This window comes from Sorex araneus, chromosome 7 (assembly GCF_027595985.1).
Source record: "Sorex araneus isolate mSorAra2 chromosome 7, mSorAra2.pri, whole genome shotgun sequence".
Taxonomy (NCBI): Eukaryota; Metazoa; Chordata; class Mammalia; order Eulipotyphla; family Soricidae; genus Sorex; species Sorex araneus.
This window is the reverse complement of record NC_073308.1, coordinates 60,325,991-60,352,877: the sequence shown is the minus strand read 5'-3', so window position 1 is coordinate 60,352,877 and position 26,887 is coordinate 60,325,991. Positions and strand designations below refer to the sequence as shown.

The window sequence follows — 26,887 nt, the reverse complement described above, 5'->3', positions numbered from 1 at the left end:
TCCTTCCCTCCCTCTCTTCTCTCCCTCCCTCTCCCTCTTTCCCTCCCTCTTTTCCCTCTCTCCCTCTCTCCCTCCCTCCCTCCCTCCCTCCCTCCCTCCCTCCCCTCTTTCTCTCCCTCCCACCTTCCCTCTCTCTCTCTCTCCCTCTCTGTCTCTTCCTCCCCTCCCTCCACATGTTCCCTAAATAAAATGATTAGAATGCATACACACATGTGCTTTTAGAAGACGTTCTGGCACATTGTAACTACTACAAAATGATCACCAGTGATTGTGTTCTTTTATTTAGAGTGGACAATTTTAAAAAGCTAGCCTTCAAGGGGTAAAGCTGTGAAAAATGAATCCATTTATCCTGCTGACCTGGAAACAGGTCTTCTTAAAGGCTCAATTCTAGCCCAGGAGGGGAGAGATTTAGATCATGGGGAGACAAGAAACTTGCAAAAGTGTGACATCAGTACCATTATTTCAGCTGGTGAGAGGTGGCCCACATATGTACTGCGGCCCTGGCTGCGGGTGATCCTTTGCCTCTGAGCCTCAGTTTCTCCCTCTGCAACTGGAGAAAGAGGCGTCTTGCTTAGAATTGAGGCAGCTGCAAGGACTCGTGTCTGGCATGGACAAAGCAGCTGCCACTTTGCCGGTGCTTCAGAAATTGCTTTTCTTTGAGTTTCTTTCTTTCCAAAGGAAAGTTCAGACTTGACCACAGACCTTTTTACGGCCACTTCAGGTACAGAGCTGTGACCTCAAAGCGCACAGTGGCTTGTGGTAAAGCACCGAGCATCTTGGGTAGAGACTGTGACTTTACTCAGCGACTGTTTGGTCCATGGGCTTCGCCTGCTGTCCCCAGGAAACCAAGATTAGCTAGCAGGCCTTTACCAAAATCCAGGGCTTTTAGAGAAAACCCTGGCACCCGGGTACATGGTCTGACAGCAGCTCGTTGACTTGGGCATCAGAGTTTCTACCTGATGCAGCCCCCCACCACACCTCCCTGAAAGTAGTTTCTGGTATATTTGCCCACTCGAGTAAATCGATGAACAACGGGATGACAGTGATACAGTGATGTTTTGTTTTATTTTGTTTAGAGGCCACACCCAGAGGTGTGGGGGATCAGGGGACCAGACTGGGTCAGCCTTGTGCAAGAGAGGCACCTAACACACTGTACTGCGGTCCTGGGCCCATAATCTGTCCTCCTTAAAACACAGTGTTTTTTGTGATTTGTTAAAAAAATGTTTTTTGGGGGTGGCTTAGTTTATTAGTAGTGTGTGGGTCACCAGGACGGCCCTGGCAGTGCTGGAGGGGGCCAGGGTGCGCTGGGGTCCCCCTGCCGTGCACATGGTCTCCCCATTTGTGTTCTCCCCTGCCCTCAGGTGTGGCCATTTAAATATCCAGAAACCACCCATTAAGCACATCCTTACACTTAAAACATCTTTTTTTAATTGAATCACCATGAGAGAGACCCTTACAGAGCTGCTCATGATTAGGTTTCAGTCATCCAGTGTTCAAACACCCGTCCCTCCGCCAGTGGACATTTGCCAGCACCGGTGTCCCCAGGCTCCCTCCCATCACTTCTCTCTCTCTCTCTCTCTCTCTCTCTCTCTCTCTCTCTCTCTCCTTCTCTCCTTCTCTCCTTCTCCCTCTTCTCCCTTTCTCTTTCCCTCTCACTCCCTCTTCCTCTCTCCCTCTCTTTCTCTCTCTCTCTCCTTTTTCATCCTTACACTTTTTAACTTTCTTAATCTTTTCTGAAGAAGCAATAGTTTACAACATGTTTAGGGGTACAGGTTCACTCCCCTTTGAAGCCTGTCCCCCCTGTCTCCCACCCTCCCTGCGCCCCGCCACAGATACCAGCTTTGTGGTGACAAGCTGAGGAGCAGGTGAGGTGACTTTCAGGAGCCCCCAACCCCGCCCCGCTTGGGGCCTGTCTGACGCTTCTCTCCCGCAGGGTCTTCGGAGGAGCTGCTCCCCCAGGCCTGTGGCCCAGCCGCCTGCATCGTGGAGTACGGCCGCGCCCTGGACATCAGCTACCTGCAGTACCTGTGGGAGGCGCACACCAGCATCATGCACTGCGAGCGAGCCTGCCGCGTGTGGTCCGCCCGCTATGACGGCGACAGCCCGAGGCCTGACGTCAGCTCAGCCCAGCCCCCCCAGGAGTCCCCCGGGAACCCCAGCGCCCGCCCGGCCCCCCCCAAGGACAAGGGCCACACGGAGCTGGAGTGGGACGACAGCTACGACACCGGCATGTCTTCCGGGGCCACAGCCGACCAGCCCGAGCCCCCGGGCCCCCCGGCCCCCGTGGAGCCCCCCAAGCACATCCAGGAGATGAAGAAGAGCGCCCTCCTGCTCTTCAAGGGGACCTACATCGAGGAGTCAGACTTCCAGGACGACGTGATGGTGTACAGGCTGTGTGCCCAGAAGGACGCCCAGGATGGGGCTGCGCCCCCGAGCCCCCCCACGGACAACGGCCCCTTGCCCGGCCCCCAGCCGGAAGCAGATCCAGGGGAGGAAGACCGCAGTGACCATTCTGACCCGTCCCCGAAGCAGGACCAGGAGCTGCGACAGGAGCCGGGACCTGATGGAGCCCCTGGCGGGGACACGGAGTTAGCAGCCCCCGTCTCCGAGGCTGAGCCCCAGACACACCCCTCAGCCGTGAACCCAGAGGGGGAAGATACTGCCCAGCACCTCACAACTGTGAGCCCAGAGGGGGACGATACTGCCCAGCACCCTGTGGCCATGAACCCAGAGGGGGAAGATACTGCCCAGCACCCCGTGGCCATGGACCCAGAGGGGGAAGATACTGCCCAGGACCCTGCAACAGCCCCCGATGGGGAGGATCTCATCGCCCAGTATGACCAGATCATCAGAGAGCTGGATTCTGTCCCTGAGGGCTTGCTGGAGGCGAGTTTCTCCCCTGTCGATCCTTCGTTGCTCACAGCAGAGCAGGAGGAGGAGCAGGGAGAGAGCAGAGCCAAGGAGGAGGAGGAGGAGGGGAGGAAGGTGCTGGAGGAGGAGGAGGACGACGACTTCGACTCCTTGATAGCAGAGCCCCCTGTCCTGGAGCGCCTGGATACCCCATTCGGGGTGAGAGACGACACCGCCTGTGCCTCGCGCCAGCCCCCGAGGACTCAGAACACCCCCTTCACAGGTGACGAGTTTGCCTTGCTTTGCCGTTTCTGCTTTTCAGAGTGTGTGTCCACTTTGCAAGAGGAAGGCCTGGTAGGTGACTGCCAGGAGCTCTGCCAGCTTTGCCACTGGGGGCAGATCCGTTCTGCAGAGAGCAGGGGGGCCTGGATTCAGTTTCATTTCACTGGATTCTGTCACTCTGGCAGTAATTTTCTGTGCCTCGGTTCCAGCAAACTTGGGGTTAAATCATAGAACGTTGAGTCCCTTTCCTTCTTATCCCTCAGTGATAGGCCTGTTGAACCACATAAGAAGTTCAGTTTCATAGCCTTGTCGTCTTCAGTCTAGCTTTTTTTTTCTTAGCATTTATATTTATTTGAAGAATAACAGTAACCATAGCAATAGTAAGGCAGGTAAGGCACTTGCCTTGCATGTGGCCAACCCCAGTTCAATCCTGGGTACCACATATGCTTACCCCAAGCATCGTCAGGAATGATCCCTGCACACAGAGCCAGGACTAAGCCTTGAGCACTATAGGGTATGGTCCAATATTAAAATTTAAATGTTAAAAAATTAAATTTTAAATAAAATTTTTAAAAACTTACAGCATCAGACTCCCCCCACCCCCAACCCCTACTCCCCGTCCATATGCTCCACTGTGGTACAGGTGTTGACTTGCTCTCTGCCCCTTCCCAACTCACCTAAACAATGAACTGGGTTTTCTGGGAAGACACCCAGTTCAAGATTGGTGGGAGGGGAGGGGAGCGGTGGGATTGGATAGGGTGGCAGCCTAGACTAGCGCAGGAGAGGATCGAATGGGGTGGGAGCAAGGTAGTGTAGGGTAGGGGGTAGGGCAGTAGATTAGGGGAAAGGATCCGTCGACTAGGCTGGTGTGATAGCAGAGGAATCAGTGCAGAAACCATCAGGACTCACAGGCCAGCACATCTGCAGGTGACGGGATGGGTGGGAGAGGCACAGAAGGTTCCTGAAACTCAGGGAAGAGTGGGGCCCTCAGAGGTGCTCCGGAACACAGAGCTGGCCTCACTGAGGAGCCACAGAGCCTGGAGTCATGCCCAGGCACCCTGTCTCTGCAGTTCCTGCCACAGGGCCTTGGTGCTGCTGGCAGTCCCAGTGCTCACATTCCCCCTGCGCCTTCTCACAGGGCACCTAGTGCCTCTCCCTGGCCAGCTGGGGAAGCTCGATGGGGGGAGGCCAGAATCCCGCCTTCTTCAGCCACCCAGAAGTCACTGTCAGCTTTTGTCCAGACAGATTGGCTTAGCATGATTTCCAGGAGCTCTTCCTCCTTCCTGCTATGTTTATTAATCTATTTAGTGAACAGTTATTAAAGAGGAAGAAAGCTTTTAATTCCACAATGAAAAGGGTGGAGGTTCTAGTGGAGATACATTTCAGTGTGAACGGGTTTTAATTAAAATCCAATCAGTCAGTCAATCATAAGTCAAGGAACTGGATAATCTCTTCTAATCACTAAGAGCAGGGCAGGGAAGGATGTAGTAGGGGCTCCACCATTTTGATGGGGTGCAGAGTCAAGGGACTAGGGTGTGGAAGTAACCCTGCAATCGCAGTTTTGTATGAGTTCTCCCATTCATGCTCACCCAGCAGGTACCCAGATTGGCAGAGCTCTCCACAGCATCAGGTTGCCCAGGGCTGATGGGCATTGTTCTTCCTTGATTCCCTTTTCATAGGGACCACTCTCGGTAGGGCTCAGGGGCCACACAGTAGCAGGGGTTCCACTGAGGACCTGGCACATACGCTTCCACTGGAGCCAGCTCCTGCCTCCAACATTGCCCTTTAAAATGTCAACACAAGGACTGAACAGACAATACGGGGCTTACCTTGTTCAGCCTCTGACACCACATGTGGTTCCCTGAGCACAGAGCCAGGAGGAGCCCCTGACCACTGCCATTAGTCAAAATTAAATGTAAGTATTTTTCTTTTGGTGGCATGGCTCCCAAATCCCATGAAGAAATAGAAGATCGGCTTTGTTGGGTCCAGAGAGATGGCTCAGCAGGTTGGGCACGTGTGAGAGGACTGGAATGGATCCTGTGGGCCCCAGAGCAACCCCAGTAAAGAGCCAGGGGTAGCATCTGAGCACTGCTAGGGAGGGTCTCAAAATAAAAAAGGACAAAAAATAGAATGCCAACTTTCTTTAACAGGGGTTACATCCCTGGGAAATACGTTATATCCCTGGGAAATACGGGAGCTGAGGAAACTAAATATATATCAGGACAAAAGCTAATACGATTCCTTTAAAGAATGTATCATGTCTTGCCACTACTACACCTGGGAGCCAACATAAAATAATGAGTCTGGGTGCGCGTAGGTCATTTTGACCAGCTTGCCTCCTTTGGAACTTGGGCCACATCTATTTTCTCTCTGTGGAGGTGAACCCGGCAGTTCCCCAGGCTCCGAGTGCCACGTAGCAGCAGGCTGACTTCCATCTCTCCAGACTTCTGGTGGCTGCAGGTGTGGACTTGCTTCCTAACCAAATCAGAATGTGCCGTGGCTCTAACTGACTGTGCTCATGCACGCCACCATTTCTCACATATCCCTCAGCACCAGACATGCACCATACTTGGTTCTGAGTGTGCCCAGTGAAATGAAGGAATATGTTGGAGCTTGGAGTCAGGGTACAGTGGGTAGGGTGTTTGCCTTGCACACAGCCAACCCAGATTCGATCTCTGTCACCCAATATATTTCCCCAAGCCCCACCAGGAGTGAATCCTGAGTGAAGAACCAGGAGTAAACCTTGAGCACCTCTGGATGTGTCCTCCAAACTAAAAGGAGCCTGCAGCCCTCTCAGTGGACTGAGCTCTGTGAGGAAGGTGTTCCTAGTCATGCGGGAACATCTAGGGAAAGCCCGAGGGAGTGGGACGGGCTCTTGGAGGAGGAACACAGCAGTGAGCAGAAGTGACCAGGTTGGTAGAGCATGAGGTGACCATCCAGGAGGTTGGCCCAGGCGGTGAGCATGTGGGCCTGATGGGGCAGGCCCTGGGAGGCAGTGAGGGGGTAAAGGAAGCCAGGCCATGGCGATGCCAGCTTGTGGGGGGCCTTTGGGCCAAGCCAATAATGGGGAGCTGGTGTCCGAGGACTGGAGATGCCCTTGAAGTGGTCGTGCTGGTGAGTGGTGGGTGAAAGGGCAGCCTGCAGCAGTGGGCAGGACTGGTACCAGCCCCGCACTGAGTCAGCGCCAAGAACGGCAGTGCCCGCTGCACTAATTCCATCTTGCAGCCACTTGCACACTTAGGTGCCAAACTGCACAACGAGAGGTTCATGGTCCTTTTCTGTTGAGAACAGAGAAAGACTGGAAACAACCCAGTACCCACCTGTAGGACAGTTACACGAATGCAACACCCAAATATGATCTGTGGATACCATATCTCACCACAAGAGCATCACACCCTGATCTTGAGTAACATTGACACCATTTTAAAAAGGTCTCACGGCACTCGCTTCAACAGCACCCTTGCCAAAATTGCAGCCATGCAGGGAAGGTTTGCGTGCCCCATACCCCACCCCCCAACCTCAGGGACAAAGCGCTGATTGATGAAGCAGTCCACATTTCTAAACAAAACAAGTCAGAAGAGGAAATGCCAGGGATCTCATCTGTGCTGTGGAGAGAAACATAATAAGGGAATAATCAGTACCTGATAATGGCACACCCCTGGTCTCGCATTATAAACTGGAAGTTACCGGATAATTGGGCTGAGGACGGGGCTGCACAATGAGAGGTTCATGGTCCTGAGGAATTGGTTGGGGCTGAGGAAGGTAAAGGGGGAACAGGAAGGCACAATAGGACAGGGGAGGGGGAAGTCTTTTTTTAAAAAAAAAATTTTAATGAAACACCATGAGATATAATTACAGACTTACACACTTTCATGGTTACGTTTTCATCATATAGTGGTCAAGTAGCCATTCCTCCACCAGTGCCCATTTTGCCCCACCAATGTTCCTAGTATCCCTATTGCCAGCCCCCCTTTCACCCACACTCTCCTCCCCTCCCCTCGCCCGCTGCTTCTGTGGCAGGCACATTCCCTTTTACTCCCTCTCTCCATTTGGGTGTTATGATTTGAATGAAATACAGGTATTAAGTGGCCATCGTGTGGTCTAAAGTCTACTTTCTCCCATCCCGAGCACGCATCTCCCGTCCTGAGAGAGCACTCCAAGCATCCTTTGCTTGGTGGTCCCTTCTCTACCTCATCTGCCTTTTCCCCTGCATGTGAGGCCGGCTTCCAAGCTGTGGAAGAATTCTCCTGGTCCTTATCTCTACTCTCCTTGGGCATAGGAGGAGGGTCTTGAGCACTGATGGTGACATGTGGAAACTGTATCAAAACCAAAGATGTTAATGCTTTTGTATACATCCAGCCTAAACTGTAATAGTTTAAAAATGAAACTGTGATGGAAACAACACAAAACAGATATACCTGGACACCCTCCCTTCCAAGGCCCCAGGAAGCAGGAGGCTGTGTTGGTCAAGAGTAGAGACTCTGGGACCTGGTGGTCTGGATAAAGCAGCGACTCTTGTTTACTAGCTGTGTGCACCAAGCAATCTGCCGCATCTCTAACATGGATAAATAAAGAACATGCAAGGCAAGAGGGAGTCAGTCATGGAAAGAGCTGGGGGCCTGGGGACTTGGCTCAGGGGAAGAGTGTATGTCTTTCAGCACTGCCCACAGAAAAGGGGAAAAAGAGTGAAGAGAAGTGCCTGGAACACGCCCTGACAGTTGTATGTGGTTAGTCAGTGCTTTATCATAGTAATCCAGCTCCTGTTTTATTATTTACACAACCTTCCCGACATCTGGTAACCCGGAACCTGTTAAGGGGGGCAGCCTGCAGGGAAAGGCCGGTTCTGCACATTCCTGTACTGTTGGATCAAACAAGGGACATGATTTACTTGTTTGTCTTTTGCCCACACCTGGCAGTGCTTGGGGCTCTGTGTGGTGCTATGGGATCAAAGCTGGGTCTCCAGCACCTGCAGCGTGTGCTCCAGTGAGCTGTCTCTCCAGCCCTTCAGATTTTTAGTTTAAGACCTGACTCGATTGAGATAGGACTGTTGTTGCTGCATTTCAGATGAGGGGCTGAGGAACTGACCTCAGGTAGTGCTGGTCGGGGTCAGGATGGGGACCCTGGCAGAGTGGGCAGTGCTGGGGGCAGCCCCGTTCCTGGAATGTGGGCACTGGGGAGAAGGGGTGGATGGTGGCCTGAGAGTGACAGGGAGGATAGAGGGGCTAGTCTTAGCCATCCTGAAAATTAAGCCTTGCATTATGGGGATGCTTATTCAGCCAGGAGGATCAGGGGGCTCGGGAGAGAAACAGTCTCTGCCCAGGCACTCCTGTGGCTCTCTTCTCTGTGGCTCTCTGCTCTGTGGCTCTCTGCTCTGTGGCTCTCTGCTCTGTGGCTCTCTGCTCTGTGCTCCTTGCTCTGTGGCTCTCTGCTCTGTGGCTCTCTGCTCTGTGGCTCTCAGCTCTGTGGCTCCCTGCTCTGTGGCTCTCTGCTCTGTGGCTCTCTGCTCTGTGCTCCTTGCTCTGTGACTCCCTGCTCTGTGGCTCCCTGCTCTGTGGCTCCCTGCTCTGTGGCTCTCTGCTCTGTGGCTCTCTGCTCTGTGGCTCTCAGCTCCGTGGCTCCCTGCTCTGTGGCTCTCTGCTCTGTGGCTCCCTGCTCTGTGGCTCTCTTCTCTGTGCTCCCTGCTCTGTGGCTCCCTGCTCTGTGGCTCTCTGCTCTGTGGCTCCCTCCTCTGTGGCTCTCAGCTCTATGGCTCCCTGCTCTGTGGCTCTCAGCTCCGTGGCTCCCTGCTCTGTGGCTCCCTGCTCTGTGGCTCTCTGCTCTGTGGCTCCCTGCTCTGTGGCTCCCTGCTCTGTGGCTCTCAGCTCTGTGGCTCCCTGCTCTGTGGCTCTCTGCTCTGTGGTTCTCTGCTCTGTGGCTCTCTGCTCTGTGGCTCCCTGCTCTGTGGCTCTCTGCTCTGTGTCTCCCTGCTCTGTGGCTCCCTGCTCTATGGCTCCCTGCTCTGTGTCTCTCAGCTCTGTGGCTCTCTGCTCTGTGTCTCTCAGCTCTGTGGCTCTCTGCTCTGTGGCTCCCTGCTCTGTGGCTCCCTGCTCTGTGGCTGGCTTTCTCCATTCAGTGCTTCCAGTTTCCTTAGCAACTGCTTTCTGCTAAGCAGTTTGCCCCCCAAATGCTAGAGACCACCTCAGAATTATCAGGAATTTCAAGGGACTGAATCTCTCTTTTGCCTGGAGATACACATGCCTGGGAGGTTATCCTTGTCAGTCCTGACCTTCTGTCACTCAGGTGTGACCATGAGGAAAGCCCCAGCCTGCCGTCAGGGCTGGGGAGGGTCGCTCACTGCAGGCGGGTGTCTGATCTTAGCTGCCTGTGGGGGCTGAGGACAGGCTGTGGCCTGGGAGGGGAAGTTGTTGGCTCCTGTTTATTGGCTCCTGTTTACATGTAAATATTCTACCAGCAGCTTCTTCCACCCACTTGTGACTAAGCTCCTCAGTGTCTGTCCCTTCAGAAAAGAGACATAGGCTGGGCCAGGGACCGCAGTGGCAGAGGGAAGGCGTGAGGAGAGATGGTCTTATGGTCTGGACTGGAGGGCACAGGCAGCCGCCCTCTTCTTAGATCCTTCCAGATGAGCCTGGAAGTCTTGGACAGTGCTAAGGGGTGATTGGGAGCATTCTGGGGTACTGATGCAGCCCCTTCAGGGTTGTTTTCACAGTGCAGTCCCCACCCCAAGTTTCTCAGTGTACTTGGCAGACTCTTCTGGTCTCCAGTGGTGAGCAAACTCTCTCTCTCTTTCTCTCTCTCTCTCTCTCTCTCCCTCTCCCTCCCTCCCTTCCTCCCGCTCCCTCCCTCCCTCCTCTCCCCTCCTTTCCCCCTCCTCTCTCCTCTCTCTCCCCAGTGGTGAGCAAATACATACTCTCTCTCTCTCTTCTCTCCCCCTCCTCTCTCTTCTCTCTCTCTCTCTCTCTCTCTCTCTCTCTCTCTCTCTCTCTCCCCATTGGTGAGCAAACACATACACTCTCTCTCTCCCTCCCTCTCTCCTCTCTCCTCCTCTCTAGTCAGGCTCCCTCAGAGGGGCATGTTGAGGATTGACCCAGAGGGGCCAGCTGTGGACACCTCCTCTATTCCCCGCCATAGGAATGCGGGTCTGCCTTACTAAAAGGTTCCATTGGATTTCTCACTGGCAGCTGCTGCTTCCCTCTGGGTGCCCTAATCTGGCATCAAAACAGGCATTTCTGTGAAACTCTCCCTTTTCAGAGCCCGTGGCTCCTCCAGGTCCCAGTGGCATGTAGGAGCCACCCCATAGTATTCTCACTGATTTGCTTAATGAACCATATCCATGGTAAGAACAGAAAGCATCTAACTTATTTCATTAACACCAGGTTAATTTTCTTGATTTTTCCCTGTCTTCAGTGGATTTGGACATAAAGCATATTAATGTCCTGACAACCCAGATTAATCGAAGCTGGGTTTTTAAGGCTCAATGTTGCTAATGAACTGGCCTGTGTAGGCCTATGAATTTTCTTTTCTAAAGTAACCTGTGTCACATCAGACTTGCGTACCCCGTACCAAGTCCCTCCTCTCATCTACAAGTGACCAGGTGGCCCGGGGGTGTAGAGGCCCCACTCCAGTCCCACTGATATCCTTCTCATCTGCTTCTCCTTTGCTTGGCCCGAACGACCCTGTCTTGCTCTCATGCTAGTTCCAGATGAACCATCCTGACTTGTAGGTGGTGAAGTGGTTGACGTGGTGAATGCATGTCTCTTGGGACTTTAAACATTGGCATGGCACGCGGCATGGGGGAAGCCGACGAGGGGCATTCAGGGGCTAACCGAACTCCAGGAACAGCAGGGGAAAGTTTACTTCCAGTCTGAAACTTGAGTTTGTGTGTAGTTTGGTTTCTCACATCCCAGGCACATGATTATTTTCAATGCATCAGAACAGTTTGTGACACCAAAGGATTTGCTCCAGATCTCCTCCTCTGGTTCCTTTTGGTGGGGTGGTAGCTTATATGATGGCCACACGGGGTTGACTTGCACCCGGTGGTCTGGGAACTGGACTCCCAGGGTGCCTCAGTAGTGCTGGGACACAGGCACGCTGCCCTGAAGCCTGGTGCTCTGCCCACAGGCCCATTCATCAGCGTGGTCCTGTCCAAGCTGGAGAACATGCTGGAGAATTCTCTGCACGTCAACCTGCTGCTCATTGGCATCATCACCCAGCTGGCCAGCTACCCACAGCCCCTCCTGCGTTCCTTCCTGCTCAACACCAGCATGGTCTTCCAGCCCAGCGTCCGCTCGCTTTACCAGGTACGCACTCCAGGGCTGCAAGGGTGAAGCACTCCACCTTCCTTCCCCTGGAGATTATTTTCATGCTTTAGAAAAATCCCCGTGTTGAAACCCATGTCGCTTCCTGTTCCAGTTCCCTCCATGGATAGAGGATGGGCTGGGGGCAAAGCTTCCATCTAGTTTGGTTTTCCCAGGGTGCCTTGCCAAGAGCAGTGAAGAAAGTGCATACGGGCCCAAGAAATAGTAGAGCAGGGGGTGGCGCTCACCTTGTAGGTGGCTGACCCCAGCTCAGTCCCTAGTGCCGCACCACCAAGAGTAACTGCTCCCATAGCCAGTCGCCATGGCTCCAGGACCAAAAGGGAAAAGAAAGAGCACCTGCCCTCTGTCCTGGAAGTGCCCTCCCATGGGGCAGGTGCACTCGGAAAAGGAACTGCTAACCACGGTCTCTGGAAGTTCGTTGTGAAGTGTGAACATTGGCACCGTGGTGTTTTGACAGGTGCTGGCATCGGTGAAAAATAAGATCGAGCAGTTTGCTTCAGTGGAGAGAGATTTCCCGGGCCTGCTCATCCAAGCCCAGCAGTACCTGCTGTTCCGTGTGGACATGTCCGACCTGACCCCTGAGTCACTCACCAAAGGTAAGCCAGGGCCCCCCCAGAAGCCCCAGATTCCGTCACTTGCCCCCCCCCCACACTTCCTGAAAAGGACTGTCTGGTAGCTAAGCCCCCAAAATATCTATTTTCTGATAACATTTTGCCTCAGGGGTGGAGGAAGAGGATGGGAGCAAGGACTCCCCCAGCTCCTGGGGGACACGGCAAAGGCAGCCCAAAGCTGGCCAGTTCCTCCATCTCCTCCATTCAGCAAATGTCCATCAGCTGCTTCTGTGACTAAAGGAAGCCGGGGCGGGGGTGGTCTGAGTGATGCTCCGAGGGGGTCTCAGGTCTCAGAAATCTCCACATCCAGCAGAGGATGAAAAGCAAGCAACTCATGAGGTTAAAGGGTGTAGCAGAGGCTGCTGTTGCTGAATAAAGGGAGGAAGGCAGGATAAGGGATTATTTCCGGGAAACCAGTTCTTGGCATCTGAATGATGGGGCTGTGTGACCTGACACTTACTGCGTGTGACACAAATCCTCACTCTGTGCTTTCACAGATGAGGTGAAGATCCTAATGTCCTCACAGCCAAGGAAGAGCAGAGTCTGCTTGGAGGTTTAGTTCCAGGGCCTTTAGGGGTGTATGACAGGGACCATGATCTGCGTCTCCATCAGCCCCCTAGGGGAGGTGCAGGAGAGCTGGGGTGTGGGTGGAATAGGGGTGTCTCTCTGGTTAGCATTGGACCCCAGTGATGTCAAAAGGGTCCTCACTGTTGTCAGGACCTGTTTGAGTTTCTGCTGAATGGTAGCAAGCAGTAGAGAGATTCTAGCAACTTCTCTGGTTCTTCGTGGCACAAACTGTGATGAGCTTAAATCTAGAAGGATATTTAAAGCGGCAAAGTGGAGGGATGTGTGTGTGTGTGTGTGTGTGTGTGTGTGTGTGTGTGTGTGTGTTAACACTAAAGACTATAGTAGTGAGATGTGGAAAGTATTATAAATGTCAAGAATTTTTAGTACCATAGTTAAGCAACACTCTGGGAAGAGTGTTGAAAAATGGGATTGAATTCTAAGAAGCAGCCAAAATAATAAAGAGCTTGAGGATAATGAGTCATAGGGAGTAATGAGGCTGCTGAGTAGGGGACAGAAGAAGGCACACATAATCCCCATAAATACAGTCCGGGCCTTTACCAATCCCATAAATAGATTTAAATAGTCAAGAATGTACAACCTTCTTACTGGTCGCCTGGGTTGGATAAAAATGTAAGCACCGTGAAGATGTTCAAGGTCAGGCCGCTCCCATCTTTAGATAAACTGGGGTAGAGCGTTCTTTGGAGATTTCCAAGCCCCTTCCTGCCACTGGCTGCCCACACTGGCATGGGAGTGACACATTGAGATTATTTTCATGTTTTAGAAAAATTCCCATATTGAAACCCATGTCCCTGTATTGAAACACATTGAGGTGTCTCTACAAGGCACCTCCACTCTGATTTTCATGGCCAGAAGAAGAAACTGTGAGGAGAGTCCCCAGAAAGCCCCCGAGGCTGGAGCACAGAGATCTGGGAGACCAGCCCCCAGGCAGTGAGAGCTGAAGCTGACCCGGTCTCAGCCCTGCAGGGCAGGGGCACAGGCGCAGCCTCTGTGTGTCCTGGGGGGACCTGGGGGCCACTAAGCTGCACTTCACTGCTTGCCCGGACTGCCTCTTTCATTCCGCCCCCGCCACAGCCTGGGAATCAGAGGGGTCTCCATTAAGCCATGTTTATACCGCAGTTTCTGCAGGCTCCAGGGTACAGCTGTCATGGCACATCTCCTCCCTGGAGATCTGAGTTAGATCCGAGTGTCCCAGGTTGTGCCTCAGACTTTAGTTCGTCACAGGAACCAACCCCCCTTCACCAACTAGTCACTGTGCCAACCTCACTGCCCCAAATCAAAGCAGTGCAGTTGTGTCTCGGGAGGAGGTGGGTGCGGGCTGTGGAGCATTACCCGACATGCTGCTTTCTGCTTTCAGATTCCATTCAGGAGGCGTCCAGGGCAGGAAGTGCCAAGAACCTTTTGGATGGACCCCCAAAAGTGCTTCAGCCCTTCCTGAGCAACCGAGCCAAGGTGGCCGGGGTGCCGCCCAGCCTGCCCCTGCCCGTGCGGAACCCCATGCTGGCGGCTGCGCTCTTCCCCGAGTTCCTGAAGGAGCTGGCGGCGCTGGCGCAGGAGCACTCCCTGCTGTGCCACACGCTCCCCGGCGGCTGTGAGGACGCCTGCTGCTAGCTTGGCCTTCGCGGGGCCAACGCCAGACGGGCGTTTGTGTCTTGACTGAATGTTCAACGCAAAGCTGCTTACGAAACTTTCCACTTTGAGACTTCCTGACAATACTTGATCTGGGGGGATTTGAGGGGGCTCCCCATCTCCCTCCTGCCCTGGGGCTGGGCCCATCATCTTAGCCTCACAGACAGGGGATGTCTCCGAAGTGGGGGCTCCTTGGGCAGAATTTCTTCAGTCAGTTTTTCTTCAAGTTGTTTGGTGGTTTGGCTCCCATCCCCTGGAGTCCCCTCTCTTGCCGCTTCAGTGAATCTGGGGGTTCAGCTGTTTCCGGAAGTGCCCCCTGTCAGAGGACCCATCTCACACCAGCCCATGAAGACCGCACCCCAGCTCCAGTGCCTTCTGTTTGGCGTCCTCACCCAGGGGGAGCAGAGAGGGGAGCCCCCCCCCTCCCCGCCCCTGGCCAGGCGCCTGCTGCGTGTCCCTTGAACTGGACTTTTCTGCCCCCAGTCCTTGTGACGGCACAGGCTGATCCATCGGTCTCCGCTGTCTGCCTGGGAAAATCAGACCCAGCAGGAACTTGAAACGTGGGGACACGTTCTTGGAGTTCCTGACCCTGACCCCCCCCCCCCTGAGAATCGCCTTATTTTCCTAAGATCGTACCCGGGTGGTTAGGCCCATGCAGATGGCCACTCTGGGTTTCAGGAAAACCTTTGATCAGACAAAGAGAATGTGGCCCCCTGTCCGTCCACAAGAGGCCAGCCGCGCTTCTGCATTTGGACTTAGGATGGGCAGTAAACTCAGTCCCGCCTGTAAAAACACTGGAACAATGGGGTGGGATTGTAAGTTTCTTGTTTGCGTTTTCTAGTATGTTGCACTTTGTCGAGACACAGGGACTGTCCGGCCACGTGGGGGACAGGGATGCCAATGCAAACGGGTCTCAGGGGGCCCTGCAAGAGCAGGTGCCTGGTAGGGCTCCACTCACGCAGCACTGTGCCTTCTGAGTAGTGGGGTCCGTTAGACACCGACATGATGTATTAGTGCCTCTGCTGCTGCCCCACCGCCTCCACGCGCAGTGACCATACCAGAGCCAGCGTGTCCTCAACCCAGCAGCGCCCAGAACAACGTTGGCTAAGAACCAAACATCCGCGCCTGATATTTGTGACTTCAGAACCACGCATGGGGGGCAGGGAGGCAGGGGCAGAGGCTGGGCTCCACAGTCTCTGTGCAGCCCTCCCTCCTCCCACTGCCCCACCCCTCCTCCACCCCCCAGCCCCCACCCTGTCCCTGCAGCCTCAGCTCCTTTCACTGGGCAGGGGAAGGGCTGCAGGACAGAGGCCATCTGGGCACCCGGGGTCTTGTAGCAGAGACACGCAGAGGGGTTACTGGCTCCTCTTGGGAGCCAGCCTCAACGTGTCGGCGTGGCTAAGCAGGGAGCCAGAGATGCCGGTTGCCTTTTTCATTCCTGACTTCAGGTGTGTTGTCTTGAGAAATGGGCCGCCCAGCTGGAGGGGTGGGGGCAGCGGGCAGCGGGCGGAAGGCGTGAAGCTTCACGACACGACCACTCGTGTCTGCACACCCTCACGTCTCTCCAGGCGCGAGCAGCAGGGACGGGAGCAGCGGGGCTGACGCTGTAATTTATTCTCCTCTCGCTTTGTTTTGCACAAGTGTTTTATCTTCCCGCTCCAGTTCTGCACATGGCCAGGTGTGGAAGAGGTTGCTGTGCCTTCGGGAAACTGGCCTTCGCGTTGGGGTTTGATTTGCACCTTCCTCCTTCCCGCAGCCACCATGCCTACGTGCCCAGTGGGGACCATGCTCCGGAGAGAACTGGACTCCGCCTCTTCTATCCCTGTCAGTGGAGGGGCACAGGGTTCCAGGGCGGTCTCACTCCCGGGAGAAGAGCCTGCCTTAGTCTCAGACACCCACCTATTTTCACCCCTCCCCCCACACACAGTGCTATTCCTGTGGTGGGCACAGGGTTTCCAGCGTGGAGTTGGGAAATGGGCCCGTGCACCCCTGAGTGACTACCAGCCCCCCCAGCCGTCAGTGTGGCCCTGGGATGGGGCGGGCCAGAGCAGGCTCAAGTTAGGAGGGGGCCGGCGCCTAGCTGGGAGGATTGGGTCGGGGGCTGGGGATTGCTCTGGAAGCCAGGAAAATACTGCATATTAGACCTCCCGCAGGGAAGGGCCAGGGGGTACTGTCCACTCTTCATGTCAGTGAATAGTTGAGACCGTGGAGAGCATTCTTCTCTTAAAAAATGATGAGTTTTGGGGCTGGAGTGATAGCACAGCGGGTAGGGCGTAAATTCCCAGCATCCCATATGGTCCCCTGAGCACTGCCAGGAGTAATTCCTGAGTGCAGAGCCAGGAGTGAGCCCTATGCATCACCAGGTGTGACCCAAAAAGCAAAAAAAAAAAAGTTTTTTGGAAAATATTGAGAGATACTTGGCATGCTTAGAAATGAGGTCCACCAGCAAGGACCCTCTTCCACGTGGTGGACCCCCTCCATGGGCCTTGGTGCTGCTTTGCCACCTGTAAGTGGCCACCACAGCCCTGTGGCTGGCACCCTCCCCCCCGCCCATCCCGGCTTCTGGAGCAGCACCTCATCCCTCTAAACTAAACAGGCCAGTTGTATAGCGCAGGATGTGAGGTTTGAAGTCCCAAGTCTGAAGACACCGGGATATTTGAAATGGAGGTTTGGGAGGTCAGCGAGATAGTGCCTCAGGAAGCAAGCTTGCCTTGACCTGGGTTCGATTTCTGGCACTGCTTATGAGCACTGCCAGGAGTAAGCCCTGAGCATTGCTGGGTATTGCTCCCTCACCATCCCCTCCAAAACTGAGATTTTGGAAATTGCCAAGGAAACGTAAAATTTTCCAAGAAGATTTCCAGGATGAGTGGAGCCTCAAATTAAATTCCAAGGGATGGGGGTCATTGGTCAATTTGCCAGCTCTGATTCTGATGTGGGCATAGTGCAGTAGCCCTGGAGCTGACATTTTCCTCATCACCGGATCCTTCCTTGCCCCAGTATTGGGGAGGAATTAGGAAATCACCCTCATTTGAGCATTTTAAAGAATTCCTTGCACATGCTGGCATTGCTTTGGGAGGACAGTTATGTTACTGGAAGCACCTGGGGCTGAGTCAGTGGCTCTCATGGGGCAGATGCTTAGCCCCAGGTGGGGAGGGAAGGCAGGGTTTGGGGTGGCCTGTTCACTGGGGGCGGTCAGTTCTTAGAGTATCTGGTTTACCTGGGAGGTGGATTTTTTTTCCTTTTTGGATCACACTCAGCGATGCTCAGGGATTATTCCTGGCGGTGCTTGGGGGACCATGTAGGATGCCGGGGATTGAACTTGGGTTGGCTGCATGCAAGGCAAATGTCCTACCCACTGTACTATTGCTCCAGCCCCCAGGAGGTGGACTCTAGATGGTTCTGACTTGCAGGACTGACTCACAAGGATGGTCCACTTGAACCACCGGCTAACCACAGGTGCCAACAGGCGCCAGGCTCAGGAAGTAGTCACCACAGTTGGTGATCCTGGTCCTGGCCCCCTGTGCTGGCTGCCCTCTATCAGCTCTGTGCGTCAGCACAGCCAAGGAGCGGCTGCCACATAGCCCTGGCATTCAGAGGCCCTCAGGCCCATCTCCATGGCTGCTGGCCAGTCCCTAAACTATACTAAGCTCATTCCCGCAAATAGCAGTGGGACCCAGCACTGTCCAACAGGTTTTGCTCCCTGCTTAAATCACATCATCAAGGATACATTTGGAGGGAATGGAGCTGAGACTTCTTTTATTCATTTTTTTTTTGAATGACCATAATAAACCTAATGCTTTAGAAAGTGCTCTCAAAAGACTTAAGAATTGTTTTCAGGATCATTTGGCCTCCGCAAACCCTCTCTGGAGTATTATTAGACCATTACTTGTTTTGGAAGATGGGCAATACCAACAGCTCATTAACTGGGAAAACAGGGCTTTAAGGGAAAGATTTGGGTGAAATTCTGGAGGGGAAAAGGAGAGGAACCGGGGCATGTGGTTAGAGGGATGCCAGGCAGTGCTTTGATTCCTTGGCCTCTTGCTTATATCCCTAATGCTGCAGAGCAAGGGTGGGGGGTGGGGGGTTCCGTGTTTTTTTGCTGGGATCAGCCCAGCCCAGCCCATGTGAGCACTGAGAAATTTGTGCCTGACTTCATGATGCAGAACTCACTACCCGCAAACAACAAGACTGCCAGTGTCCCCCCAGCCCGGGTTGGCGTCCAAGAAGCATTTCCAGGAAGCTTCAGTCTGCTTTATTGATGGGGCTAGAAGAAAGCTTGGGGGCCAGATTTTCCATTGCATGTTGCATAGGCTGCCCCGTCTGTGCCCGAATCAGCTGGCTTTTCTGGATCAAGTCTAGAAACAGGCCCACCCCGAACACCCCAAACCAGGCTCTTTTGCCCCTGGAGAGGTTTTGTGAGAGGGATTTTGGCGTGGGCAAGCCCACGTGGTTGTTGCTAAGCCGTGTGATGAAGGACAGCAAGGGGAGGATGGCACAGAAAGAGACGCTCCAGCCAGTCAGGGTCAGCTCGTTGACCAGTGACCCACAAACGCAGCTGTTTCCACTCTGCTTTTGGAAGCCGCAACTCACTGGGCCTGGGGAGGGACTCGGTGACTCCTTCAGATCATCGCTGTGTAGAAACCTTGAAATGATGCCGCTATGTTCAGTAGAAATAAAAGATGTGAATTAGGGTAAAGCGACAGGCTCTCAAGGCAGTGTACCTTTTCAAGTTTCACACCCTTCCAGCTACCTATATATATATATATATATATATATATATATATATATATATATATATATATATATATCTTTTAAGAGGGGAAGGGTAGATTTCAGCAGAATGCACTGAATTTGTTGCAGATAATGAACTAGATTATTTTTTCTTGGGCCACCTTGAATGATAGGAAGTTTACCTGGATCTTCAAGACCCAGATACCAGATTCAAAAACCTCATTGTTGGAAGCACCAGCCTCAGTACAAAGAGACCCCACACAGGTTGTTCTTGATTGTTTCACAAATGTAATGACCTTTGTCTAAATACTTGCTGGGTACCAGGCTGCTTTCTGGTGACTGGGCTGACATCCTGTCCTCCCAGAACCAGCCAGCCAGCAGTTTCTCTGGGCCATCCTGGGCAGAGCTGGTCCAGGCCAGCCGGGGGATGTGAAATTTCCAGCATATTCCCAGACTCCAGGTGCGTGGAATCTAGTGGCAGATGGCAGTGCCTTCACCTAAAGTGCCAATTCATACATGTTAATGAGATTTCCCCTCAACTAAAATTCACACACGTGCAGAAATATACTTAAAACTGCATTTCCCGGAGCAAAGCCCTGCCTGTGACTCTCTCTGGGTGTCACGTGAATATAGCTTTGGAGTATCGGGTCAGGTTCCAGCAAGATATCTGAGCTGCATCTTGCTTTCCCCAGTTAGCAGAGAGGACAACAGCCTGGGTTTCAGGATTTCCTAAGTGGGCAGTTTTATGACGGGCATTTGGCAGAGCCCGGTCACAGCACTATAGAGATCATGTGTTCCGACAAGCGTATTTTTTCTTCTCTGAAATAGTTTATGCGTGACATAAAAGTTCTGGTAAGCAGTTTTGATATGGCCCCCAGCCCTCCCCGACTGATTTTAAATGGTCTGGAAAGATCCCCCGATCTCCCGCACCCTGTCAAGTTGGATGACCAGAGAGCCAGAACGTTGGTGATAATGGATTTTGTGCAACAGAACAGAACCTCAGTGTTTCTTGAAAAGCAGCAAGTCCGCTAAGTTGGAACCTCAGGCTGCCTCTGCCTGTTGGGAGCTTCGTAGCTGGCAGAGCCAGAGCGAGGAATGAGGAAGGAGGTTTGGAGAAGAGTTCGGTCCGGTAGGTAGTTTGTGCTGGTGTAACCGAATGTGGGGCTGTGAGGTTTCTGGGTGATGGGAACAGCTCTTAGCACCCGAGTCACTCACTTTGAGAACTGCTCTAGGGACCATACAGTGCAGGGAGGAAGACGCTATCTTCGTAAGCCACAACCTGGGTTCGAATCCTTGCACCGCATATAGTCCCTGAAGCCCGTGGAGGAGGGGGTGCTCCTGGTCACAGAGCAAGGAAAAGAGCCTGTGAACCTCTGGGTTTGCCCCCACCCCTGCTTTGTGACCTCCACCTCTCTCTGCTTGTCTGAGGTCAGGCCTGCCACTGGTGTCCTCGCTGTCCCTGCAGTGGGAGAGGCGGCCAGTCTGTCCCCCCTCCCTGGGGTCCGAGCAGTGTGTGTGCGCATGCTTCCAGTCCCCCCACTGCTGAGAGCACACCCCCAGACGGATGCACCGGGGGATTCTCTTGCTTAGATCCTGGTATGACAAAGACGTGCTTTGCAGAACTGGCCTTAAAGCATCGTGACAGGGGACTCGAAGGCCAGTGCACGCAGCGGTATTACTGCCTCAAGGGCCGTGGCCCGGGCACCCACGCGCTGAATAACTCCCAGAGAGCAATAGCAAACGTCCTGTTACAGCTTTTCCTTCCTGTCTTGTTGGGGGCCTTGTCAGCTGCACAATCTTGGATGTGTAAATTAATTTTTTAATGTAATATTTCAGTATATATTTTATTCATTAAATTTATTTAAAAATGCATTGTCTTTTTTATTTTTAAAACAAGAAGTGCCCCCACCCTTTATCCTTAACACAGAGCAGTGTGGGGGTGGGGTGGGTCACAGGCTGTGCTCTCCCATGGCCTGGCTGTGGAAGGAGCCCCACAACCAGAGTCTGTACCACAGCATCTGTCGGTGTCCTTCCTGTCTTGTGGAAGCCACTGCAGACGGCTGCTGCTCTGGTCCTAGGGACGTTGGGTGACACGCTGGGGCTGAGGCTCCCGCCCTGGCGTGGCCGACGTACGTACCCACGACCCCGGCGGGGTCTCAGGGTGGTGCCAGCTGCCTCTCCAGTGTCTCCTTGATCACCCGTGGGTCTGCTCGGTTTTGAGTCGCTTTTCGGACCAACCCAATGAGTTTGTTTATCGTTTTGGGGTTTCCTTTCTTCACGTCCATCACCTTGAAAGGCAGAAATGGCATTTCAGGAAACAGGGAGACCCGACCCCAGGGGACCGCACCTTGGGTGTGCCTTGGCGGAGCCTGGGATCACAGCTCACGTCAGATAACCAGCTGGGATCAGAAAGCACACGGGGAATAGCAGGTGTGTGTGTGGAGGGGTGGTTGTGTGTACGGGGGTGCAGGCTCCGAGTTTCTGGGGGCAGGGACATCATCCACATGCTGAAAAGTGAGGTCCAGGTTACTCTCAGCCTCCCCCAAATGACAGGGGAGGGGGAGGGCAGCAGGCACTGGAAACCAGTCTTGCCAGCCTACATGGGGGAACCCATCTCCCACTCGCCCTCTCTGCGCTCCTAGGGCCCTGCAGGGCATCTGGGCACAGACCCCAGACCCAGTGTGACTGCGGTTCTGTGTGATTCACCTTCACGTAAATGGGAGCCACCCATGGTGCAACACAGATGTGGACATGATTTGTAACAGCGGAGCCACCTAGGGAACTGTCGGGGCACCCGCCAGCCACTCTAGGGGCTGCTGGGCGGCAGCAGGGAGCAGCGGGGGCCCGTGTGGCTGTCACCATTTGAGGGTTGTTGTCCAGCGTGGCCCGGCACAGCTGCTCCAGCGCCTCCTGGTCCTGCATCAGGTCAAGCTGCTTCTCGGCCACGATCTGCGCTGGCATCTTCCCCGGGGTCCGCCACAGCTCGGCGAATACCTACAGCCGGGCAGGGAGAGGGACGGGAAAGAGGGTCAGCAGGAACACCAGGTCCAGCTGGGCTCCAGCTGTGGCTCTATCCTTCCAGAAGCTTCCTGCCAGGGGCCACGCCAGAGGGTGGCTTCACCCACAAGGCTTCACCACGCCAACCCAAACCCTCAGAACTGCACGCATCAGCATGGGCCATGCAAGACGGGGCCCCTCCGATCACCAGCCTCCCACGCTACCCCGGACACACGGGGCAGAAACACAGCCTGCGGCTCCATAAGCCCGAGTCCACCGGCTTCTCCACTGTCACTTCCTACCTAAAGCAGTCCTGCAAGAGTCAGAGGTGACCTGTCACCCTTCAGAGTCAGACACCTGTCAACCTTCCTCCTCGTCCGTCCCCTGGCATCTGATCACAGGCGAACCCCCTTCTGGTTCTGATTGGGACACACTCATTCTATGTGGGATTGGAAACAGCTAAGCAGGAAGGCCACAGGCTGTGTGCGACTAAGTCTGGGAAATGGGCACAAGAGACGAAAGTTCACAGAGGAAGGAGCCCACTGCGAGCCTGGGCCATGGAGGAAGTGAGGGGCTGTGGAGTTTGTTTTCTGGGGTGATGAAAATGTTTGAGAATGAGACTGTTGAAATGGCTGTACAACCTTGTCAATGTATTCAAAAACCAATGAGATGTGGACTTAGAAAATGAACTCAAAGAAAGAACAACAATCACTGCTCATTTCCAGAAATCTTCTTTACCTCCTACTACCATTTGCCCCTCCCATCCACCTGCCCTTCTTGCAGCCAGTACCCTGGGGGTATCTGGAACATTCCCCATCAGTAGTGTTGTTTTCAAGGTGGTGGAATTTGAAAATTTCTTTTTCCGCATGACTTCAATTCTTTATAATAAACAAACAATATTTGCTTTCATCCCTAGAAAATCAGCAAGAATGTTCTTTGAAAAAACAAAACAAAGCAAAACACACAACAACAAAAACCAGGAAACAAAGTAGAAAAAGGACCTGTCCCCCAGCCCCAACGGGGAAGAGCAACTCCTGAGGGAACCTGCACTCATCCATCACCTTCTCCATCTGACTCTGATTTCCTCTGCGGCCTCCCGGGAAGCCGGGCTCCACGCAGGCACCTGAAACCTGCTGGAAGCTGCTAGAATCCAGAGATATGTGTGTCTCGCTGGTCAGGCTCCTGTAGTATCTCTCATTCCCTCCCACTGAAATGATCAGAGTCACCGGGCAAGGCTCTTTCCGGTGAGGCAGGATGTGTGGGAAGAGGGGCAGATTTATTTTCCTCTTTCATTTCAAATGCTACAATTCATCTGCTGTTATGTATACATATCCAGTTTCCTTTCCCCCTGCCCTCAGGCCATCTAATCTTTCTGCTAGTGCCGAGCATTGTCATAAACATTTGTATTCCTCTGACATCCAGCAACCAGAATCCTTTCCCCAGCGCGGCTTGGGCCCTGGAGTTGACAGGCACGCTTGTGTCGGGTAAACAGAGCCTTTATTAGCTCTTGTCTGGGGTTTCGCAGCACAGAGCCGGGTAGGTGCGCCACGGGGGCTCGTAATTAGCCAAAAGCAGCCGCTCTGCCACAGCCTCACTTTGTAACCTGCCACGACTGTCGGTGTGTATAAATATTAGATGCAAAAGGCCCCATTAAAATAACATTACGTTTCTGGGAGAAGCATTGACAGCTGCGATCTCTGAAGTTGAGCTCCAGCAGCCGCCCCGGGTTCTAGAGCCTTCTGGGAATTCATCTGCAAGGGTTTCTGAGGAGTCTCCCAGCCCCCTAAGGTGGTCCCGTAGAGGCTGAGTGGAGGCCGAGGCCACCTGTGATGACGATGTTAGTTTGCCTTGGGGGTGGGGGGTGGGGTAGTTCTTTTTTGGTTTTGGCATTCAGGTCATACCAACTGTGCTCAGGGGGTCACTCCTTTTGGGGTTCAGGGGGACCAGAGGTGGTGCCAGGGACTGAATTGGGGTCTGCTGCCGGCAAGGTGAATGGCTTAACCCCTGTGCTCTCTATCGGGCTCAGTTCATGGCATTTCGACATCCTGGGTGTGCATGGGAAGGAAACGTGACACTCAGCTCGAGCTCTGACTCTGCCTTCCTCTCTGGGAGATGGACTTTCAGGGAGCCCCAGGTACTGGAGGTGGGTGGGACAGGGAGTAGCAGGGGATGTGGGGCGCACTGAGAAGGGGCTTGATGCCATCTGAAAGCTTCCTGGGCTGGGCTCTGAGCCCCTAGCCTCTTCCATACATAAAGGTTGGGGTGGAAGCCCCCCTAAACAATTCTCCCCCACAGTCCCCCACATCTTTGCCAGGGGAGCAAAGATGAGAAGCCAATTACCTGCACTGCACATTATTTCATTTGTCTAGTGAACTGCTGCCTTTCAGAATAAAAACAGCACTTCCGAGCAGGGAACAGTTCAATGGCGAAACTCACTTAGTGATGGCAGACGGGTGCCATGCCCAGTAGTTCCCTGGCGGGCAGACGTACCTGTTTGGCCGCAGATGAGGAAACTGCCTTCCTGTCCAGCAGGTTGAGGAGCTCGGCCAGGGCGGAGGGGCTCACGGGACTGGCGGAGGGGAAGAAAACAAATGTCTGTGTCACACAGGTGTCCACTGCGGTCTCTAGGGTGCAGCGAGCAAACCCACGCCAGGAGAGGAAGGAGTGGGCCCACTGGGCACTGGCTTATTTATTTATTTTGTATTTTAGGCTTTAACTATTTTTTTTTTTTTGCAACTCGTGTTGTTTTTCTTTATTTTACCACCCAACAAATAACAGCTGTTTGGCAGAAGCTGTAGCAACAGACAACTGCTCAGTTTAATTAGTCAAAGAGAGAGAGAGAGAGAGAAAGAGAGAGAGAGCGCATTAGGGGTGGCTGCAAAATTTATGAACATCATGAGAAAAGGGGGAAACTCCACACACCCCAGTAATTAAATACTTGAGACAGAAAACTCAGCACCAAATTACCCTAACAAGAGTTCACTGTAAGCCAGTTTTCTGGCGTTTTGGTGCAAACATCAATGTCCTTAACATGACAGCTTTTCCCCCGTGACTCCTGTGCCACCTCTGCCCCCTTTGCCCATTCTCTGGTGCACTTCTGTAGGGGGCCGTTCTCTTCTGTGGGCTACACAGCTTTCCAGATGCAGAAGCATCCAGAAGGCACATTGAACATCACGGATGAACAATCAGGGGCAGGTGCGTGGGACTGGCACCAGAGTACTGGAAAAGTCAAGACCAAACCCAGGTCTGTGGTTCTGCAGCTCCTCAACACTCACGACCACTCGGCAAATGAGGTGCCGTCTGTCCAAGGTCACTAGGGACTCATTTTAATAAACAGTAAAAACTTAAAATAGCTCATTCCTGTGTCTGCTGCAAAGCGAGCTCCGGAAATGCTTGGCGCCGCCTGAAAACAACTTCTGCTTAAGTCTTGGGGCTGTCGTTCACTGTTAATTTCTTTGCAAGCTCTTAGGTAATGAAGGGAACCCACCACTTGGCCCCGATGTCAACTTCCATGACCGTCAACATCTCTGGAATCGTCTGTCAGTCCTCGCCTGTCTTCACTCCTCCCCTGGCCGGAGGACACTGACAGGATGATGAGACTCCCAAATGCTCCCGCTCTAAGATGGGGCACCCCCAGCCTGGCCTGACTGTGGCCCTGACCTTGGCCCATGGGGCCCTCCCTCATGGATTCTCCTCCACCCTACCCATGCGCCAACCTGAAGCTCATTTTCCTTCCTGAAACTTCCTTTTCTTTAGCTTCTACACCAGCAATCTTCTGCTTTCCTCCTACAAACAGTCCTGAACTTCGGTGTGTTCCCCTGACCTTTCTTCACATCAAGAAGACATGAAAATGCTAAACGTTTAATAGAAATGGGGCTTGCGATCCTGAGTTGAGGCACGTTCTGTTTCTCCTTTTGGTCCAATCGGCAATAACGACACCAGAGAGTCAACACATTATTCTAGAACAGGTTTTGCCAGACGAGTTTGCCCAACTCTAGGCTTAACATGAGTGTCTTGAGCGCCTGAAGGTAGACCAGATGTCTGAAGGCATTTTTGACTCAATGCTTTCCATTTGGATAACTGGGTTCATCCCCCATTTTTGTGAAAGAAGGCAAGGCTGGACTCCCTGGCCTGTTCTTCTCTGTTTGCCTCAAGAAAATCTAGAGCCTCTCAGGATCCTTCCTCCTGTTATGGCCCAAGCCCCCAATTTCTCCTGGGCCAGGCTCCTCCACTTTCTGAGGGAAACTACAGGTGATGTCCTGGCAGCCTTAGCTCTGATGCCACTGGGGACACCTGTGACACCCTGCCTCCCTCTCGTCCAAGTGGGGGGAATGCTTACTAGTGGCCTGTGCCCCCACAGCCTGCAAGCATTCCTGACTGATCCCGAACTCCAGAGCTCCAAGAGCAGAGCTGACAGCTGAGGACATGGGGATGGCTGTTGACAGCTTTAATGCCAGGACAGGGGAAGCTGGTGTGGTCAGGGATCCTGAGGGGGGCACCTGGGTGGAGGGGGCAAAACAAGCTGCCCTGTTTCAGCTGCTCCCGGACACGGCACATCACTGAGGAGAAGAGAGGCCAGGCCGGCTCACCTGTCCCTGACAGCGAGGTTCTGCTGCTTCAAAAACCCCAGGAACGTGTTGAGGACCCAGCTGGTCACTGTCTTGGGGTCGGCCTGAGTTTCTCTGATCACATTCTGGAAGAATTCCAGGAGGCCAGCTTCATTCTGTAGGGGCGAGAAAAATCATTCTTCCTTGTCATTTTCCAGATCAACATTTTGAGGGCATGCCCTCAGAGACACTGGCTCACAGGTCCCCCTGCTCCTCGGTCAGCAGTGTGTCCCCCTGAGGTACTCCACGGAGAACAGTGGTGACTGTGTCCTGGAACTCG

At 53.5% G+C, this 26,887-nt stretch overlaps 2 protein-coding genes across 2 annotated transcripts in view; one reads left to right on the top strand and one right to left on the bottom strand.

Moving 5' to 3' along the window:
• FHIP1A (FHF complex subunit HOOK interacting protein 1A) overlaps nt 1-15,474 on the top strand; it is a 224,674-nt gene extending 209,200 nt beyond the window's left edge. Inside the window, exons 10-13 of the mRNA XM_055144688.1 lie at nt 1,934-3,133; nt 11,251-11,429; nt 11,905-12,043; nt 14,001-15,474. Coding sequence (XP_055000663.1) covers nt 1,934-3,133; nt 11,251-11,429; nt 11,905-12,043; nt 14,001-14,254 — 1,772 coding nt within the window. The 3' untranslated portion in view covers nt 14,255-15,474. The remainder of the gene's footprint in view (nt 1-1,933; nt 3,134-11,250; nt 11,430-11,904; nt 12,044-14,000) is intronic.
• A 5,349-nt stretch (nt 15,475-20,823) lies between these two features.
• Nucleotides 20,824-26,887, bottom strand: part of GATB (glutamyl-tRNA amidotransferase subunit B) — a 62,493-nt gene continuing 56,429 nt past the window's right edge. The window contains exons 10-13 of the mRNA XM_055144853.1: nt 26,590-26,723; nt 24,491-24,569; nt 21,863-21,997; nt 20,824-21,291 (exon numbers count right to left, since the gene is read on the bottom strand). Of these exons, the coding sequence (XP_055000828.1) occupies nt 21,160-21,291; nt 21,863-21,997; nt 24,491-24,569; nt 26,590-26,723 (480 nt within the window). The 3' untranslated portion in view covers nt 20,824-21,159. The remainder of the gene's footprint in view (nt 21,292-21,862; nt 21,998-24,490; nt 24,570-26,589; nt 26,724-26,887) is intronic.